Source organism: Chaetodon trifascialis, chromosome 4 (assembly GCF_039877785.1).
Source record: "Chaetodon trifascialis isolate fChaTrf1 chromosome 4, fChaTrf1.hap1, whole genome shotgun sequence".
NCBI lineage: Eukaryota > Metazoa > Chordata > Actinopteri > Chaetodontiformes > Chaetodontidae > Chaetodon > Chaetodon trifascialis.
This window is the reverse complement of record NC_092059.1, coordinates 19,572,577-19,593,473: the sequence shown is the minus strand read 5'-3', so window position 1 is coordinate 19,593,473 and position 20,897 is coordinate 19,572,577. Positions and strand designations below refer to the sequence as shown.

General features: G+C 43.2%; 1 protein-coding gene across 6 annotated transcripts in view; it reads left to right on the top strand.

Moving 5' to 3' along the window:
* Positions 1–20,897, top strand: part of dnajc6 (DnaJ (Hsp40) homolog, subfamily C, member 6) — a 41,461-nt gene that overhangs the window by 9,012 nt on the left and 11,552 nt on the right. For all 6 annotated transcript variants that reach the window (XM_070960478.1, XM_070960476.1, XM_070960475.1 and 3 more), the window contains 9 exons: positions 5,179–5,314; positions 14,117–14,166; positions 15,006–15,154; positions 16,525–16,647; positions 18,860–18,993; positions 19,278–19,472; positions 19,600–19,717; positions 20,342–20,421; positions 20,569–20,762. In XM_070960478.1, the coding sequence (XP_070816579.1) occupies positions 5,179–5,314; positions 14,117–14,166; positions 15,006–15,154; positions 16,525–16,647; positions 18,860–18,993; positions 19,278–19,472; positions 19,600–19,717; positions 20,342–20,421; positions 20,569–20,762 (1,179 nt within the window). The remainder of the gene's footprint in view (positions 1–5,178; positions 5,315–14,116; positions 14,167–15,005; positions 15,155–16,524; positions 16,648–18,859; positions 18,994–19,277; positions 19,473–19,599; positions 19,718–20,341; positions 20,422–20,568; positions 20,763–20,897) is intronic.

The following is a 20,897-nucleotide window of genomic DNA, read 5'->3' as shown; positions in this document are numbered from 1 at the left end:
GCTAAAGATAAGTGATAAACATAATTAGATATGGCTTCAGAAGTATACCAAGAGCAAGTTCACTCAACATGGTCAGGTGTCTCCCTGCCAGTGGCTTTGTTGAGATTTTGATTGATAGCAGTAAAACCAGTCTGACTCTCAAAGTGATGGATTCTGTTTGTTATGCAGCGACTCACATACCCTGACTGCAGCGTTGTGGCGCCCTGGTGGCCTATTGGGGTTAAGGCACTCACCACGAACCACAACATGACTGGTTCAAGAGCCTTTACTGCATATCGTTTCCCATTTCTCTCTTCCCTCATTTCCTGTCATGCTGCTGCTGTCACTTTGTCAACACAAATGAATCAGACCTGTCTCATTTGATGGCAAGAACTAAAAAAAGAGGCAATACCTGTTTACACATAGACTCATTTATGAGCTTGTTTGAGTGCCACAGAACTACGCTCAGCTACAGAGTTAGTTAAAAATTTCAGAGCTTTTATACAAAATTTTGACTACTGAGCTGTCAGCGTGCATCTGCAGTTCACAGCTTTTTATTGGGGTACTATGCTTTTAGCTGCCTGTCAGAGCTTCCTTGCCATTCAGAGCAGTGTCATTCTCCCCCGGTGAAGCTGGATAGTAGATGATTAATCATACACTCCTTGACTCATCAGCAGCATCTATAATTAAGCAGATTAGAGTCCGGGTTTACGCCACAGTCATTCAGGACCAGGACACGACGAGGCCCAGCACGGTGTAGTAACACTGAGAGGGAGTGCAGCGCAGTGTGTTTGCTTGTCAAGCTTCATTGTTGTGTTTATGCGTCCATCTGTGTCATTCACACCAGCCAGACATTAAGGGAGAACGGTTTGGGGCTGTGGGAGGAGGGAGACATATTCAGACAGCCCACTGATCCCTGTGGACATAACTAGAACTGTCTTTCTCTTTTCTTCAGTCATCTCTCTCTCCCTCCCTCTCTCTGCTTCTATTGGTTGACTCTGGGAAAGTGATGGGGGGGCAGCTGAGGAGGGAGGAGGGTTGAGCTACTGGCCTGGTCCTATTTTCATGGAACAGCTCTCCCTGTAGGCTAGTGAGATGTCTTCCAAGCACATTGTTTTCTTCATCGCCTCAAATGTTTCTTTACCTGTGCAGGCCTCTAAACATGATTGGCAGATCTCATATGGCTTGTGAGTTCAAGGTGGAGCAGGATCCAGGTTTTGTTCATACATCCTGTCAGGCTCACTGGCTGGGAAATTTGCATAGTTGAAGGTTAAGAATAAAACAAGATGTAAGATGTGAACTTGTGACCTTTAGAGCTTTAGAAGTGCTGGTAAGTGGATTTTGTTACTTTTGGACAGAGCCAGGCTACCTATTCCAGCCAGCAGCTGGTTAGCTTAGCTTAGCAAAAAGACAGGAGGAAATAGGTATTTCTAAAGCTCTAAAGATCAAGAGTTCACATGTTTTATCTTGTTTAATCCATACAAAAATTAGCTCTGAAGGCAGATTTTGTTGCCTTTGGACTGAGACAGGCTAGCTGTTTGCAGTCTGTTTGCTAAGCTAACCAGAGGCTGTAGCTTCATATTAGTGCACAGACATGAGAGTGATATTGATCTTCTAATGTGACCTCTGGCAAGAAAGGAAAAAAAAAAAAAAACACATTTCAGCATGTAGAACTATTCCTTTAGATGAAGGTTAATTGGTAATTGTATGACGTTAGCCCAGGATACAAGCAACAAATTAAATGATTTCGAAGTTAATTCACTCAGCAGCAGAGTTAACGGGGTTATTCTCTGTATATTAGGCTGCTCAGCCTTTGCTCCACGTTATCCTGCCTTTCTTTTTCTGTGTGTTGCTGTACAGATAAGTAAAGATGAAGTGACATAAACTCACACAAACCTTCACCACAAAAAGCTGAGGACAGTACATCAGGATGTGAAAAAACAGGCCTGCTGTCAGATAAAAGGTTGCAAGGTTGAAAGGCACAGATGTGATAATGTCAGTGGTGCAGTACTTGACTTTAATTCTTTTTCAGTCCTTTCATGTTGGGTTTCAATGCTTGTGCTTTCATGTGAGAATCCTATAACTATAATAGTAATAATAGTTTTAGTGGTTTTCATGTCAGCTGAAGAAATTTAATGACCTTGGGCGGATAAAGACGGGGACACACATCACAGCTGTTGAGCTGATTATGAACGTAATGACGTGATGACTGATCGGACCAAGTTGGACCGGGTCTGTTCCAGCCTGGGTCAGTCACTGCTGATCGTCAGCCGATAGAATCATATAATTTTATTTTAAGTAAAAATCCCCTCCAAAATTAAAGCACAGGGTTTTTTTTCATAACATTTTTTTTGCCCAGGGAAAGGCTCGCGAACCACTGAAAACAGGTCTGCGACCCACCAGTTGAGAATCAGTGATTTAGTGCATTTACTCGGTTGAAGTTTTGTGGTCCTTCCTGACTGTGAAAGACTAAAACATCTGTCCAGTCTTTGCAGGTTTCCGCTAGTCTTCAGGTTTACCCCAAGCTTAAAGTTCTTCACTTCTTACTTACTCGTTCTCTCAATGCAACAATGTAATACCTGTTAATTTATAAAAGTCTATATAAATGGCACTCCAGTGATGTACCAATACACTTTAATTAAGTCGTTCAGACTCCATATCCCAAGTTTTTTTTTTAATGCAGCAAGTGCCAGTTAAAATAAAAGTTAAACATTACAGTTAAAATCTGTAATTCAGTTCAGTAAACAGATACAACATCTGTTTTGATTGCCGTGGGCAAGGATCTGTTTGAGTTTTTGGAAATTTCTGTGGATCATATGCTATATGAGTTCAACAAGCAGGAGCTTTATTCTTCACAAGAAATAAATCCCTGTCACACATTTCAAGCCTCTGCAGTTGGAGATGAAAAGTCTAAATTTGGAATTTGGTGAAGAATTGTCGGGAGGAGGAGGAGGACAGGATGGAGTGAACCAGACAAGAGGGAAAGAGGGATCAAAAGTAGACAAGTAGTGTTGGTGAAGGAGTAAGGAGGGAGAGAACAGAGCGAGAGAGTATAAAGCAGCTACTGTTTGTGATTAATCAGGAAACTGTCTCAGCAGCCTGCGTTTCTCTCGAGACAGATTTCCTCAGAGACAGTCTTTGAAATGTGAGTTTGTGCGTAAGTGTGAAAGTCTGCTGTTAAAATCAATGAAAAGTGTGCGCCTTCATTCCACCAGAAATATCGTCTAGCTCTTGTTATCGATCCAGTTGATCACATTAGCGCCGTATGTGAGGGGATACTATGTATGGCATGGACAAGAACCAGAGACCAGAACCCAGCCTGCACTGGCCTGAGTTGGACGCACTAGAACTTGAATTAAAAAAACATCTACTCTGGAAGGGGTCATAATATAATACTAATAGCTCTAGGTGGAATAAGGCACAGTGACCCACCAGCTTAAAGCAACAATGGCCTCTAATGGACAATTAGCTATTCTTCTTCAGTAATGTTTTTAGTGCAAATACATCACAGAAATTGCAGCCAACTACCAGCTAATGACAAGATACTGTGTCCCCGTAATGAACCATCTGCCTCACATTGATCACATACTCCCAGTATTGGCTGGATGAACATGGCTGATACACTCAGACCTCCCAGCTGAAGTTGATATTTCAACCAGTACAAAGTCACAATGTCACTACAATGAAGAAGCCGCCTCCTGGATAATTTGGGATTTTGAGAAGGTCCATTTGAACAAGGTCTAATTTAATTCCTTCCATTACTGATCGTAAGCTTCATTTAAAGTTGTACATTAGCTAGGAAGCAGACACACGTAGCCGTGCAGGGTACGCCACAGAGATACTGTGGTCAGACTGGGATGCTTGTGTTTCTGTAATATACTTTAAGCATGATACAGTATATGTATGATGCATCTGCTGCTATCAGCAGCTAAAATGAGATGCTGAACTATAAATCAAAAGGTTTAAGTCCCTTCCATTGATCAGAAATCCAGATTTAGCTTCCCAGGCTAATGCGACACATAGTTCACTCCCTGTGTCTCTTTATATTTTCCTGTTTAGCATTAAATACCCTGCTTTCACACAAACTGCCACAGGCCAAAGAAAATGTAATTATTTTGGAAAATAGCTACATCCTGTCTTAGCAAACAGCTGTCTCCAACTAAATGGTCCAGTCCCAACTGGAAACGTGCTCCTTTTCCAAGACCTTCTGTTGTCAGGCAGTAGGACATTACACTCAAGGCCCTGACTGTAAGAAGCACGGCTTCAGAGAACCGCTCTATCCGTGTCACATGATAAGCTAGAGCCCAGCATGATTGATTGATGGTTGGTCTGTGGGTGGTTTCCTGTGGACAACAAGAAGTGCTTGATGCGCCCAGGTGCACCATCTGGAAATGCTGAAAATCTCTTTTGTCTGCAAATTTGTCAGCACTGCCAGCTTACATCTCAAGTCATGTTGCTGTGTGTGGATATATGAAGGGAAGAGAAGGAGAAAGAGAGGGAAAGAGGAGGGAGAGACATTCTTAGATCACCAGAGGCAAGCTGACTAAGATATGACACACACGCACGCACGCACGCACGCACGCACACGCACACACACACACACACACACACACACACACACACACACACACACACACACACACACACACACACACTAAACCTAACCTAACCCTAACCTTAACCCCAGTCTTCACCCTAAAATATAATGATTTATATTATGGGGACCTGTATTTTGTCCCCACAAGTACGGCGAGTCCTCACAGTGTGACTGTGTAAACAGATTTATGGCCCCACAACGTGAGTAATACATGGGCACACATACACACACAGCAATACACAGCTCCAGATGGTATGCATTTCATTGTGTGTCTTGTCTCTCGCATCCTTGTCCATCATTCCTTTACACCTACACACGTGTTTACTTGGTGTGTTGTGCAGTGAGTCATCTGTTCATCACTGAAGTCAAATGAAAACCTCTAAATTGGTGAAGAGCTGACCATCATGTTTATTCAGTAGACATCATACGAATATAGAAATATATCATCTGCAGCAGCAATTGTTTTTCGGTTGACACAGTAGGTAAGATAGGATGATTCTGTGAATGTACATATAGGTGTGCCTCTCTGTTGGCTTCCTCAGTATGTGCATTGTGTTTGTGTCCCTCTGGATTCTGATTGGCTAAAGGTCCTCTGTCCCCAGATATGGATGCCAATTATGGCGGAGGACTCTTGGACATGGTGAAGGGAGGAGCCGGGAAGTTCTTCAGCAACTTCAAGGACAACTTGAAGGACACGCTGAAAGACACGTCCACTAAGGTCATGCATCAGGTTGCCACGTAAGTTCCCGCTGCACACATACACATGATGTACCGCAATACTGTAGTACAGCACCCACTGTCGGCTGTGCTTTTGTTGCTCTGTAGCTACAGTATCAACTTTATTCAAATGCTGCCAATCTTTGTATCAATTGTATGATTGCTTCTGCTTTGAATGACAGAGGTTTGGAGATATTTTTGGATGGTATGGGATGACAAAGCCCTGCTTGTGGCCTGGCACTTTGTATGTTACTGAAGTGGGTTCCTGCATTCAAATCCAACATGTCCACAAACTGTGCCAGGTTTTTCAGTAGCATTGGTTCAATCCCCAGACGGACTCTGCTCTTCTCTTCTGTGCTGTATAAGTTGTACACTTCGTGCACCGGACAGGAGCCTAAGCTATATTTGTAGTTGTGATACGAGAAAACGAGACATAGTATGTGGAAATGTGTAACAAACGCTTCATCCAGGTAGACTGTAAACTGTAAATGCCTCTGACGATTCAACCTGCTGCTGTGTAACATTACCTGAGGGATCTAATCTAGAGATAACTGCATGCTGAAGAGGTGAGAGCTGTGATCACATGGCTCTAGGTTTCAAACACACCTCATCAACCTACCTTGCATCCTCTTGTGTTTTCTTCTTTCTGCCTCTTCATCCCGATGGCCTTTTTCCTTCGGATAAATGAAATCTGGTCACGATCTCCATCCTCTCACCCTTTCCTCAGAGAGGACAAAGGACACAGGTTGACACTCATTGCCTGCTGATGGTGCAAATTGCTGCATTTGTAGTTCTAAACTGTTGCTGCTATCGCCTGCAATTTGCTTGCCTGTATGGCACAGGTTGGAAAGGATGTGTCGGGCCAGAAGTGCAGATCTGAAAGCTTAGGTTCTGCAAATGGATGATATCGTTTTTGGCCGGGTTTCATCTTCTTCATATCAAAGATAGTATTGTGGATGAGAATTGATGATTGTGGCCTGTCTCCTGTCAAATGTTGTCAAATCTTTGGTTGTCAGTTGGAAAGGGTGGTCTTAGATTGCACTGTGAGACATGTACACTGACAGCTAATTTGGAGCCTTGGTGACCAGAGACAGCCTGCGTCAACAACCTAACAGTGTCAGAAATTGAAGACCAATATCCCACAATGTGACAGCTGCTACAGCCCACATTCTCAGAGCAAACAATGAGAATGTATCATGAAATGACCAGAATCCACTGGTGAGCTAGTGCAATGCTACTGTTGAGAGACATATTGCCCTGAAGTCCACACTCCAAAGCAGGAGAGTACTGTTGGATGAGCTGATGACATGATGTCACTGCTAGCATCTGTTTTTTCTATTTACACTGTAGATTGATTGAATAATTATAATTATGCTGAACAAAGAATGCTTGTCAGAAACTTTGCTCAAAGAGTAAAATAGCTAGTTTTGGGATATGTTCATCTAACTAGTGTGCTGTTGGTTGTTGATTACATTGTGAAGTGAGTCGCCGACAGCTTTCGAAGCGAAACAGAGCAGTGTGGGTGGAGGGAGGAAAGAGGGAGGTAGCAGAGTCTGGCACGGCTCGGCCGGCCCAGTGTGTTTGTGCTCAGGCATCTGCACAGGGCAGCACAAAGGGGCCTCTGTATTGTCAGAAACACACAGCTCCTCTCTCACTATTGACTCAGCAAGTTTGATGGTGATTATTCCTCCCTTGTGTCTCCCCTCCTCTGCTGCTCACATCTTGGCAAGCTCCCACTCCCCCTGTCCTGTCGTTCCCTCGACTTTTCGGCCGCCACTCCCCCCTCCTCTCGGCTCCACCTTCCTCTCCTCTCCCTTCCTCTCCTCACCGTGCCGTCTATCGCTCCTCTCCTGACTGAATTATTCATGGGAGTTCATTGTGCCAAATGGCCAGTGCGCTGCTGATACAGAAGGATTCATTTCATCAGGGCCCTGCGTGTGCTGCTGCGTGTTTGTGTGTTCTGTATATGCATGTATGAGTGGGTGTTTGGGATAATGGGGCAGTGGGAGGCAGGCTACCGTGGCAACCGGCAGAAAGCCTCAGAAAGGAAAGGTAGATGGAGGTACGCTGACGTGCCACAGTTTAGCAGCGTACGCTTGTCAGCATCAACCATCCCGCTGCAGTCTGCCACACTGACGAGCTCATTCTGCTGTTGGATGTATAACATTTAACAGATTTATTCAGAAATAGGAGAACAGAAAAGATGGCTGTGACAACACAAGTGATTTCCCAAGGTTGAGGGTGTACTCCATGGTTTATTGCCTTCATGAATAAATAAAGACCTTGTGAACTGAGCTATACGACTGACTGTCTAGTATAGTACGGGGCTGTTTCAAGCATGACGGTGGAACTTTATACGATGTCTTCCTGCATCCTGTTGATCATCATCTGTGTTTTCCCCATGTTGCCCCATGAGGGTGAAACTTGGAGACGAAGCCAACAGTTAATTAGAGAGAAATAATAAAGAGCTGCAGGATCTAATGATGTATCCCTGAGAGGTCGGCTGCTCTATTTCACCCTGCAAAAAAGGCAATTCATGGAAGTCATTATAACTTATTTTAGGACCATTAAATCATATTTTTCTTATCCAAGATAGATAATCTTACCAGGCACCATTTGCTTTAGGCCATTAAACCCTTTTCAAGGTAACTGCTCTTTTTCTTAATAAGATTTTTTTTTTATTTTTAGCTAGAACTGACAAAATAGTCTGAAGCTTGGACTGCATAGTTGTCACACTCATATCCTCATATACTAACCCAAACCCTCACCCCCAGACCCTGACCTCTAACCCCTAACCTTTGTACTATTATTTCAAGACTCAAACCAGTGTAAAAACTAGGCAAGACAAAAACAACTTTGCAAATACATATATTTTTTGAGTCGGTGATCAATATTTTTGTGAAAGGGGTTGCTCAAACCCACAGAACTTAATCATCTGACTCTCTCCCTCGGCTCCGTCTTGCTTTTACAGTGAGTAACTTAACTGTTTTGATCCAGTCTCACTGCTCTCATCAACCCTGCTTCCAGCTGCACTCACTCTGCTCAGCATCAAACAGCAAACAACAAAGTTAGCAACTCCACGATTTGTGCTGATAGCTCTCTGTGCTTCCCTAAAGTGGCCAAAAAACACAAGGTTTGCAGGTTTAAATAAGACGTAACCAAATAAGAGCATAATAACTCCTCAGCCTTTCTTAACTGGTGGCCTGATTTTTATTCTAGTTTAACTAAATCTTTTGCCATTTCTGTTCACTCCATTGGCTTCTGCTTTTATACAGAAGGGGATTTTTTGCAGTCTGAATATTTTCTAGGAGAAGAATAAGTAGAAATTTCTGCCAAAGGCTGACCATGTGTGACCTCTTCCTCCTCAGTTCATTGACTGTTGGAAACTTCAGTAGAAATTCCTCTGAACAAGCGTAATATAAGGCAAAACCTCCTGTGAGTGCCCGGCCCTCTTTTAACACATCAAACTGGACTTGATTGGCTACTCTCTGCTCCTGTCTAATCTATATTCAAGGCAAAAGGCTGTTGCTGAATTATTGAAAGCAGCCTGCTTGTTTGTTTACCTGACTGAAAAGGAGTCTTGCAGGGAAACCTATCTGACAACAACCATCAACCCTGCGCTTCTCTATCTGTGAAAGACACAACGGCGATGGAGTCTGGCTGCCTGATCTGGGTTTGTGAAAGGCACAGTGTCCTTGGTCTGCTCCCAGACTGCCCCCGCCCTCCCCCACACCCACATCCTCACCCCACCATCCCCCTCCAGACACACATTCATCTGTCTTTTCTGCTCACTTTGACTGGTTTTCATCCACCCTCTCTCTCTTATATTCTTTTTTGTCTCTGATGTCTCATTGGCATTTTGTCTCTGTAACTGTTGTCCTGTCTTTTTCCAGTGGCTAAATTCTATAAATCATAACATGCAGGCATCTCCTGCTGAAAACAAACACGTTAAATCAGGCCCTGGAGTCAGCGGGCTGCAGTGCAAACATTATATATCCAGTGGCTTTCTGTTAGCTCTTATTCTGCTTGATATCCATTATGACGCAGATGCTATAAGAATGTGTTCAAAAAGACAAAAGGGCTGTCAAGAAGAGAATTTTGGAGAGGAGCATGGAGGGAATGTAGAAAAGCCAAATCTAATATCCATTGGGATCTAACCCACTTACACTGTGTTTGTTTGGATGTATGTGTGTGTCTGTCTGTGTGAGACTATAGTCACTGGAGACTCCGTTAAAGCACCTCTCCACTCATATAATCTGCCCTAAAGTTTGTGCCCCAGATGTTTACTCTCCAGTAGGAAACATAAACAACAGGCACTGTCGGTGCTGGTGCTTGTGGGTATGTGTGTGTGTGTTTGTCGTCGCTCTTCTGCCCTCACTGTGTGTGTAAGTGCACAGCTATGCAGTGAGCTAAACACACTTCCAGTAGAGGTTGAAGACAGTAGCTGAACTTTGAGGTTTTTACTGAAAGCAATTATGAAACTCTGAAAACAGAATTGGACAACAGATTAAATTGTAGTGATTCAATTAGAAAAAGATGAGATACTGTTATGAAGTGTCCCTGAGCCCATGTATTAATCTCCTTTATACAATGATGTGTTCACAAAGTGGTGAACCTCGCTCCATCCTTGCTTGTGAACGACTGAGTCTTTCCAGGATGCGCCTTTCATAACTCATGATACTCTCACCTGTTACCAATCAACCTGTTTACATGTGGAATGTTCCAAACAGGTGTTTCTGGAGCATTCCACTACTTTCTCAGTCTTTAGCTGCTCCTGTCCCAACGTGTTTGAAACGTGTTACTGCATCAAATTCAGAATAAGCAGATATTTACAAAAAATCAATGAAGTGGATGAGGTCAAACATAAATATGATGTTTTTTTGCAATGTTTTCAGTTGTCAAAAAGGATTAGCAAATTCTAGCTTTCTGTTTTAAACAGCATCCCAACTCTTTTGGAACTGGGCTTGTAAATAAAAGGTGCACGTCAGTATTTTCAGTACTGCAATAGATGTGCGCTGACAGGGGTCGCTACATCCATTATCTATACCGCCTATCCCTTTCGGGGTTGCGGGGGGCTGGAGCCTATCCCAGCTTCAATGGGCGAGAGGCGGGGTACACCCTGAACTGGTCGCCAGCCGATTGCAGGGCCACATTCAAGGACAAACAAACATTCACTCTCACACTCACACCTACGGACAATTTAGAGTCATCAATTAACCTAATGAGCATGTTTTTGGTCTGTGGGAGGAAGCCGGAGTATCCGGAGAGAACCCACGCATGCACGGGAAGAACATGCAAACTTCACACAGAAAGGCCCCGCCTGACCCGGGGATCGAACCGGCAACCTTCTTGCTGTGAGGCACCCGCACTACCTGCTGCGCCACCGTGCAGCCAGGGTCGCTACATGTTATAATGAAACCGACTGCTGGTGTCAGAACATTTAACTGTATAAACATGTTATATAAACACAAGTCACTTGATACTGGGTCATAGAATATTTAAAGCTAGATGCTTTTTATCCAGAACTTTGTACTTTTTCACTTTCTGTCAGTTTTTTGTGGAGCCAGACAAGAAATGTGTAGAACTCTTCAAAAGTCAGTGAGGGAAAATATTTGATTGCGCCACAAACTATGAAAAGCATCTGATTGTGAGCTGGCTAGAAAGCTACATATATAAAGATGGTAAAAATGGGAGGATGAACATTAGTTTGCTCTATATAATCTTAATTCTGAGAGTTTAGCCATTGAAATCCAAGTACATAGCCAATAGAAAAACAGTCTAGTTTTAAATTCTACTCATTATTCTGCATGTTATCCTTCATATTGGAGGTGGACAGCATCTACTGAGCAATTTCCATAAAAAGGAAGAAATTCCCCAGTGGCAGGGTCTTTTCCAGTGGTGTCCTTCCCCTCATTCGTTCTCTGTAGCACACCATGCTGTACATTTTAATTGGCTGCAGTTCTAACCTCAAGAGGTCAGGAAGACGGCTTATTTGCATACTGCATGGCTATTGGCCATGACCACTTAAACCTTATACCTGACCTGCTTCTCTCCTCTATTAGTCAGCTAGCTGTTTGAGGGAGGATGCAGGTGAAACCACAGATTTACTCACTGACAGTACATTGACAGTATCCTGTAGACATCTCATCACCGAGTGGTTGAAATTCATGCAGTGTTTAAGATATTTTTTTAAAGATTCTTCAAGCATTCCTCTTCTTTTGCAAGTTAATAAACAACTTGTGCTCTTGCAACCTCTCATTAAGCATAAAAGAAAGTAATCTATATCCTGGCTTAAAGGGCAGTATACAGTCCAGATACTCACTTTTCACGTCTCTCTGTGGAACCTGCATTCTGTATTTAGACTCAGGGATAAACACACACAACTGCATGAAAATAGAAACCTGAACTGTGGTCCAATTACTTCATTATCCAGGCTTAAAGACACAACAACAGTCTCCTCCCCCCTCTCTCTACGATGGATTTAACTCAGGATGTTTGTCTTTTATTTTAGCGTGTCTGCTTTTTCAACAATTAAGAAGTATCCAAAAAAATGCATTTATCTAGAACACAAGAGAAAATCCCAAGACGCACTTTGCCTGCTCTCGCTCCAGAGCAGACCAGTTGAGTAGCACTACATTACATAACCAGGTCTAGGATTGCATCAGGGCCATATGGCACTCCTCCATGACCACACAGAGATGACTGCCCCAGATCAGCCCTGCTTGGGGGATTTTCACAGTAGGCAACAACTCAACTCAGTCTGATACACATTAGCCTACTACTGTGTTTTGCACGATAACTGCAGTACAGTGGGTAGTCCAGCCGTCTGTAGCTTGCTGTTGGGTAAAAGCATTTTTTTTAGAAGTAACTCTTCAAATCAGCTCTTACTTTTGGATGATCAAATCATATTTTCTCATCCAAGATACAACCCTGATTTTAAAAAGGTTGCTATGCTGTGTGAAACGTAAATAAAAACAGATTTTTGATACCAGACAAGATATTTGACGTTCAAATGGATGAACTTTGTTTTTTGTGAGTATACACATTATTCTGAATTCGATGACTGCAACAGAAAAGTGTGGGACAGGGTTATGTTCATCACTGTGTTCCATCAGCGTTTAACAAGTGTTTAGGAAGCGAGGACACTATCTGCTGAAAGTGAAATTCTTTGCCATTCTTTTTTGATATGCTGCTTGCTGCATTTCGGGGTCTCTCCCATCATATTTTGTTCTCCATAATATCCCACATGTTTTCACTGACAGACAGGTCTGGACCGCAGGGAGGTCGGTTTAGCACTCAGACTCTTTTACTTCATAGCCGTGCTGTGTTAATATGTGCATTGTCTTGCTGAAACAATCAGGGATGTCCCTGAAAAAGACGTTGTCTACTTGGCAGCTCCTAAAGCCATATGCACCGTTCGGCATCAATGATGTCTGCACAGATGTGCACCGATGCCATGGGCACTGACACACCCCCATACCAACACAGATGCTGCCCTTTGACCTTTGTTCTGGAAGCAATCTGGATGGATCTTTTCTACTGAAGACTGGAGGACACGACGTCCATGATTTCCAAAGCAATTTGAAATGTCAGTCCATCTCAGACGTCCATCCGTTTCTGGATGTGGTAGATGTATGGCTTTCGCTTTGTGTGGTAGAGTCTTAACTTGCATTGGTAGATGCAATGATGAGCTGTGTGTACTGAGATGTTATAAGCATGAGACAAGGACCAGTATGTGATGTCACTGTCATATGGACGTGCTTCTGTCAAAGCTCCAAAATGAACAAAATCTGCAATTTGACAAAAGTGATTAATTGGATTGAATGAGTTTTTATTTACTAATAATGTTGGTGTAGCCTAATGTTTATCTGCAACTGTGCAGAAATTTCAGCTTTAAACAGAATGAATAGACATGAAAACAAAAGGCTGTGCAGCGTTTGAGTTTTGATCTAGAATTCATATGTCAATGTTATGAATGAGGCTACGCAGCTTCAAACTATTCGCCACGGCCCTTTTCATTAACACCGTGTTTTCCAGCACTTCCACGGTGCAGCAGTAGTGGATTTACAGTATGTGTGTGCACTGCAGCTGCTGAGTGGAGGTAAATCTCCATATGGAATAGCTAAATTTGGCAATGAATGGCAATGATGCTCTATTGAAGAATTCACATATGGCATTCCTTTGATCTGGAGCAGTTCAGCCGAGAGTGGAGAAAGACGACCTCTCCACAGCCGAACACATGGAAGCTTCTGCTCTGAAGCCTATAAAGTCTAATGACTTGGATATGCATGACATGCAGCCTAATGCATTTGACGGAGAGAGGCAGAGAGGTTGATCAGCTTTTTGGATGCTGGACATTCGTATATCGATCTCTTTTTAATGATTGGATATTTCTCAGGAGTGAGGAATCTTTTCCCTCTCCTGACTAAATGCCTGTCTGAAAATCATCGACACTTGCACCTGCTGTATCTAATAGTATTCGAAGTACAAGGTTTGTTTATTTATCATTCTATGACACAGGGTTGTACAATAAACTGCAGGTTGCAGTCCTGTTATGCTCCTCACAATGCGAGCATGATAAACATGGATGAATAACTAAGAAGTATACCTATAATACAACAGATTTCACAAATTCTGAGCAAATCTTTCTGGCTTTCGGTGGACTCACTCTGTGTTTTTTGTGTTTCTAATATAGCTGAAGGTCATCAGAGCTTTTGCTTTTAATCTTTTTCTCTTCTTCTTGCTGTTTCTTTCTATGTGTCGTGAGAATTTCATTGAAAAAATGTTTGAAATAATCTTCAAAGGTTACTTTCTGTGTTACAGGTACACTAAAGGGGAGCTGGACATTGCCTACATCACATCACGGATCATAGGTAAACACACTAGGCTGGAGTGAATGGACTGTGTGTGCAGGTGTGAATTGTGTTTCTAGATGAAAAAAAAAATAATAATAATAATCGGGCAAACATCTGTCTGGTGCACAATGTCCAAAACCCACAATTAAAAAGCTTCATTTTAAAGTTAGCTTCAAATCTTAAGTGATTCTCTATGACATTAAAAACTCACCCATGGCTGAAAAGACAACAGCATAATGCATTAAGTTATCATGTATTAAGCATTTAACACTCACTAATCAGCTTTCTGATCAGATTTGATTGACAGTGTCCAATCAACCCAAAACCACCAATAGATGAAAATGTGAGTGTTGCTAAATCCTGATTGGTTCATGGGAATACAGAGCTGGCAGTAATGTGTTCATGTCCCAGTGCTCAGGGGAAGAAGCTGATGAGGAAAGTTGACATCATATCTGTGGGATGATGTCAGTACATTCAAGGAAAATACAAATTTGCTGTGCGAATGTGCCTCAATCACATGAGGCCCCCTGGTGATGGTCTCATGCGAATAGGGCTTATACTTGTATTATTATACACACAACACCAATGCACACAGATGAATAGACACCTGCACCCTCAGGTCTCAGCAGCGTGTCCTTTAGAGAACACATCAGCTGGACGTTTGCCCCCTGAGGGCCCTACATGTGGAACTGCTCAGCAGATTTCAGTTCACTTATGGCTGAATAAAAGCAGAGAGGAGTGAAGGTAAAGGACACAGTCAGAGCGTGAACCTATTAAACACACTGTGCATGTGAACATCAACCAATTCAACCTGAACGCGTCTCATCCAGCAGCTGAATAATGGATTTATTTTCCAGTGATGACCTACCCAGCAGAGTCAGTGCAGATTGGCTACCAGAACCACGTAGAGGACATCCGCTCCTTCCTCGACAGTCGCCATGCCGACCACTACACTGTCTTCAATCTATCACAGCGCAACTACCGCAGCGCCAAATTCTCCAGCAGGGTGAGTGTGGCTCTGAAGCTGCAGATAAAGCTTTCGCAGGAGTATTAGCTTGGACCTAGCTGTTAGTGGTTGCTGCATTATTACACTAGAGTGAGATGTGAGGACTTATTTACAGTTTGCTTCATACATTTGATCCTCATTTGACAGCGTTTTAAGTGGGGTCTGTCACCACAAACTGCTCCTAAACTGTGGAAACACACCGAGCGGAGTCTCTAATTAGATTTCCCCAATGGGGCATACCAATAGTCACCACTCCTCTGTCATTAAAGCTGCAATAAGTCATTTTTGTCCTCAGAGAATCATGACCCGAGTCTCCACAGCATCTTTTTTATTGTTTCGGTTTCATGACCTGCAGCTTTAGTTTTGGTTCACACACCACTTTCATCAGTGTCGCGTCCAGTCGCAGCTATTTTCAGCGGCTCAGATAAAGTTGGGATAAAGCTGCAGTATGCTACTTGAGACAGACAAAGTTGGTGAACTTAGTGAAGCATTTAGATGCCAAAGAGCCAGGTATTTCCCTCAGGAGCAGGTGTGGACCAATAAGAGAGTTAAAACACGCTTGCCAGGTCAACTTTATAATTAATATTTGGTCAATGTTGTGTTTGCAGCTCCAACTTGATACTAAAGTTAATATCAACACAAAAGCTAATAATGTATCATGTCATGCTGTGTCTTTCCACTCCAACCTCCTTTAATTGGCATCAAAAAGGAGGCTTCATTGAGACAGACACCATCTGAACTCCTGACTAACTGACTAACTGAAGTTCAATGAATGTTGATGATGTAACAGCAGTGATTCAAAACAATGTATGTTATACATCCTTCACTACAGCCATAACCGCTTGTGACCGGGGATGTCTTTAAATATAAGATGTAATCGATGGGTCCCTCATCCAATTGTCCCATCTGAATTCAAACCATTCAAAGAACAGAATTTGGATTTGTATTCAAGTGAAGGCACACATGGGATCGATAGATTAAAGGCTGCCACCTTAAGATAGAAACATCCAGGAAAGATGAGGAGTCAAGCTGTGGAGTTAACTTGGCCAAGATGGCCCCCTGTCTGCTTGTGGAAGTCGTTGTATCTCTAGCAGATGACTCATCGTGGCAACTGGTGTGTTGTGTTGCTCTGCTGTTGCAGTGCTGTTGCTAACCTCCACCTCTCCTTTCCCCTCCTGCTTTTATGTCTGTTTTTTGTTTTTCAAAACCTTCCTGTTTCTCAACCTTCTCTCGTCGCTCCCCTGTCTCTCTGCCTTCCTTTGCTCGTTTTCATTTGCAAGCTGCCTCTTCTCTACCATTCCTCTTTATCTGTTTCCATGCCTCTCCCTGATTTCCTCCCTCTCTTGTTTCTTGTGCCAACTCCTTTCCAGGTTTCAGAGTGTAATTGGCCTTCTCGCCAGGCTCCCAGCCTTCACAACTTGTTTGCTGTGTGTAAGAACATGCACAACTGGCTAAAACAGAATCCCAAGAATGTGTGTGTCATCACCTGCTCGGTAAGGAGACACTCACGTCCAATACCTTCATCATATTCATCCCTGTGCAGTGATAGTTGATGTAAAGGTCCAGTGTGTGGGCTTTCGTGGCATCCTCATGGTGAGGTTGCAGATTGCATCCAGATGAATCCTCCATGTCTCACGATGATGTTTTGGCTGTCCCACATCACTTCAGGTTGTTGGAGTTGCATTTTAATTGTCATGTTACCCAGTTTTGAGTCTCCGCACAGCACTCCTAACATGCTAGGGATAAATTCAAACACACTCAAAGTCCCTTAGTGTCTCCTCCAACAGAGGGGACACCTTCAGTGAGAGGGACCCTACTTTTAGCCTCTCCCCGCTTCTCTGCTCTTCCTCTCCTCCCTGTTGCCAGTCTGGATGTGGCAATGTTGGTCTGCCTTGTTTTTACAGTGAAACACAGCTTGGAGCTTGTCAAACCGCTCTCATCATGTCTGTTTAGTTCCTATCAGCGCTGACACTTTCTCTATCTCTGCTGTTGCTTTGCAGTTGTTCTTCGTATTGAAAAGAGAATGTTGTCCTTGACAAAGTGGAAGAGAGGAGCTTTTTATTCCAGTGTGTTGGCCTTGGAGGTTCAAATTGAGTGCAGGTGTGGATGTGAGTCCTGTTTCAGTGTGTTGGTCAGGAATTGGAAAGGATGGGTGGCTACTCTGATGTATTCTCGAAGTGTTTGGTAAAACAGATTTTACAGTGACAGGGATAGATAAACAAGTCTTCTCATCCAAAATACATGCATTTTGATTGACAGAGATCAGTTTTTCCCGGGCAGCCAGTTGTACTTTTGGTCGACATATGATGACACATTAAGGCTTGATAGTGTCAGCAAGCACAAATATAACACAACACTACATATGTTTTGGACTAGAGTCGCCCCTGAAGTATTCACTGAAACTGGGCCTTTCGGCCTGTTCTAATTCAGTGAAAGCAGTTCTGTACACTGGCATGTGGCAGAGCATGTTATTGCCAAGTTACTGTGGTTTGGCTGTGGCTTGGCAGATTGCTCCATCTTGCATAACCTCCACCAAACAGTTCTCTCCTAAAAACTGTTTTCTCTGCTTCAGATCACAAGAACAGTCACATAATTTGGCTGAGAACCCAAATCACTGACTGCTTTTCCTTGTTTACAAGTAGGCGAGCTATCCCAATCTGGTTATACTGTATGATCTCTATTTTTACTAACATCAGCCCTGCTGTCATTTTAATGCTATTGGCTGTGTATGTGTCTGTGAGCAGGTGTGTTTGTGTGTGTACCTGTGAATTAAATTGAATGGAATTGAGGTTTGTACATGCACTTACACGTCTTTCTTCAATGTCACCATTACGCTGTTACAGCTAAAAGTCATTTACAGACAGGCATTCAATAGTGTGGCTTCTGTAGATTTTGTGAAGAGGAATAGGAGTCAGTCAGTGGTTTCTTCTCTGTGAAGGTTGGCTCTTTGGTGGTTTTAACTTGCGTGCGTTTCTAATGCAGGACGACGTTTTGCAGCGCATGAAGGCTCTGTGAATGCAGCTTTTGATCCGTGTCCTCACCTTGTCAGATTCTTTATGCCTCCTGCCGGTGACAGCTTTGTCCTGAAGCTTCATGTTTTTGGTTTGTTTGTACGCACGTTCGTATGGACGTCCGTCCCACCCTGGTGAACGTTACATGTCAGGAACACTTCAAGGGAATTCCTTCAAATTTGGCACAAATGTTCACTTGGACTCAAGGATGAGCTAATTAGATTTTGGTGGTCGGAGGTCAGAGGTCAAGGTCACTATGTATGTATATGGAGCCCTATGACCTTGTGTAATAAAAGAAATCCATTCAGTGAACAAACATATTTACTCCCATTACATTTAGTGTTGGCCTATGGGGATACAAGACTTCATCATCAGACATATTCTCAGACGTATATACTGTATGAAATTATTTGAGCTATGGCGATGGCTATGATGGCTACTTTAACAGTTCGCCTTGGAGCTGAGTTATAGTGTGGATCTACAGCGAGCTTTCAGACAGTTTGAGTCACTGTGTTCAGTGTTGTCATCTACACATGTTCACATTTGATACTGTCATAGCTGTAAGGCTGAGATGTCAGTGAAAGCAGTGCTAACATGGACAAGACCAGAAAGTGCATTGGTCAAGCTTTAAAATATAAAACAGCTCAGCCTTTCATAAATTGTCTCAGTGTCTCCTTTGTTGTGTGTGTTTCAGGACGGTCGCGCTCCGTCGGGTGTTTTGGTTTGTGCCATGTTCTGCTTCTGCCACCTCTTCAACAACCCAATTCCTGCCATGCAGCTGCTCAGCGCCAAGAGACCAGGCTCTGGCCTCTGGCCCTCACACCGCAGGTTTGCATCCCCAAACATGTGCGAACATGTGTGTGTGTGACAGAGAGTGAGAAAGAGAAGGGGGGAAGTGAGACAGAAAGACAGAAAATTTCAATTTCACAGGTTTGGTCCAAGCTGACTGAGAGTTTATGGGAATGGCAGCAATAGAATAATTGTGTTCAATGGATGTGATCATCCTCCTCTAACTGCTGAGTGTTTGCTTGTAGATGCAGCTGCTGTACATATAAATCATTTATCACTTCAGGATGAAAAAGGATCATCTTTCCTTTCCCTTACCCATGCAGGTACATAGGCTATGTGTGTAGCATGGTATCAGAGAAGCCCAGTCTACCCCACTCCAAGCCCCTGGTGATCAAGGCCCTCACCATGAGTCCGGTTCCCTGCTTCAACAAGCAGCGTAGCGGCTGTCGGCCCTTCTGCGACGTCCTCATCGGAGAGACGAAGATCTTCACCACTGCGCAGGAGTACGAGAGGATGAGGTAGGATGGGGACATTTAAATCTCTCAGACACAGTGAGATTAACAGTTGCTGTTTTCATGTTGACTACATTCACTGATTATGTGACGTCGTTGTAATAACATTCATGTTTCTCCCTGCTGTGTCCAGAGAGCACAGGCTCCAAGAGGGTAAAGTAGGTTTCCCTCTGGGTGTGAGTGTGCAAGGAGATGTCGTTGTTTCAGTCTATCACATGAGGTCGACCATTGGAGGGCGTCTGCAGGCCAAGGTAAACTTATTTGATCTGCTGTATCCTACAAAGTCTTTAAACTGTAAACACCAGCAACTGTTGAGGGACCAAACTACAAACCATGCATGTGTGCTGATAAAGTCAACATCCTAATCAGTCTCGACAAAAACAACAAAGTTAGAAAAATCTTGGCACTAGATCATAACTATCTCAGGGTGCATCAGGGTGTGGTTGCAGCCTATTTTGATTCCAAGCACAAACCCAGAAAATGTGAGGAGCAAAGAAAAAGCAAGAAGTGACATGTTGGAGGCAGGTTTTTAATACTTTTTACAGTAAGTCAGTAAGTAATACTTTTTACAGTAAGTCAGTAAGTAAATAGTTTCCTACAAAGAAGCTGCCAAAATCTAACTGACCTTCACAACAGACAGCTTAGGTAATAACTTGACAGTTCACCTTCTTTTTCAACCATAAATCCATTCAGGTAGATGGGTTACAGTGTGACGGACTGCATGCTGATGTGCCTTTTGAGACTTCTGAGACTCTCCAGAACATTGTGCTTACAGTTATGCAATGAGACACTACTACTATTTGACTATTGATGCACTTCAGTATGATACACTGAAATATCACATCATCCAAACTTACACGTTTTACTGTTGTTAGGTGTCCAACACCCAGATCTTCCAAATCCAGTTCCACACTGGCTTCATTGCTCCTGGCACCACCATGCTAAAGTTTAACAAGTAAGGACATTTCTTCTATATGTTAGCTATGATTTTTAGAGACATGTTTTAAAAACAGTCCCGTCAATTCCAGTCTGCTTCCCTTCTCTCTGCCTTTCATTGTTACACACATATTTTCCCTCTCATACACATCATCTGTCCCCTCAGACCAGAGCTGGATGCATGTGACTCTCCTGAGAAGTACCCCCAGCTTTTCCATGTGATACTGGATGTGGAGGTGGAGGGGGTGGACAAGCAAAAAGACCTGACGCCGCCGTGGGAGCAGTTCCCCTGTAAAGACCTCAGCCCAAACGTGCTCTTCTCCTGCCACCAGGAGCATCAGGACGCACTGGCTATAGCTGGTACTGTGGGGATGGGAACAGTTAGCTCTTACACAATTCTTTAACAGCTCGCTATTTAGCCTGTCTTAAAACCAAACATAAACCGAAAGAAACTGTCCTAACCTCAAAATGACTTGTGAAACTGTCATTATTCTG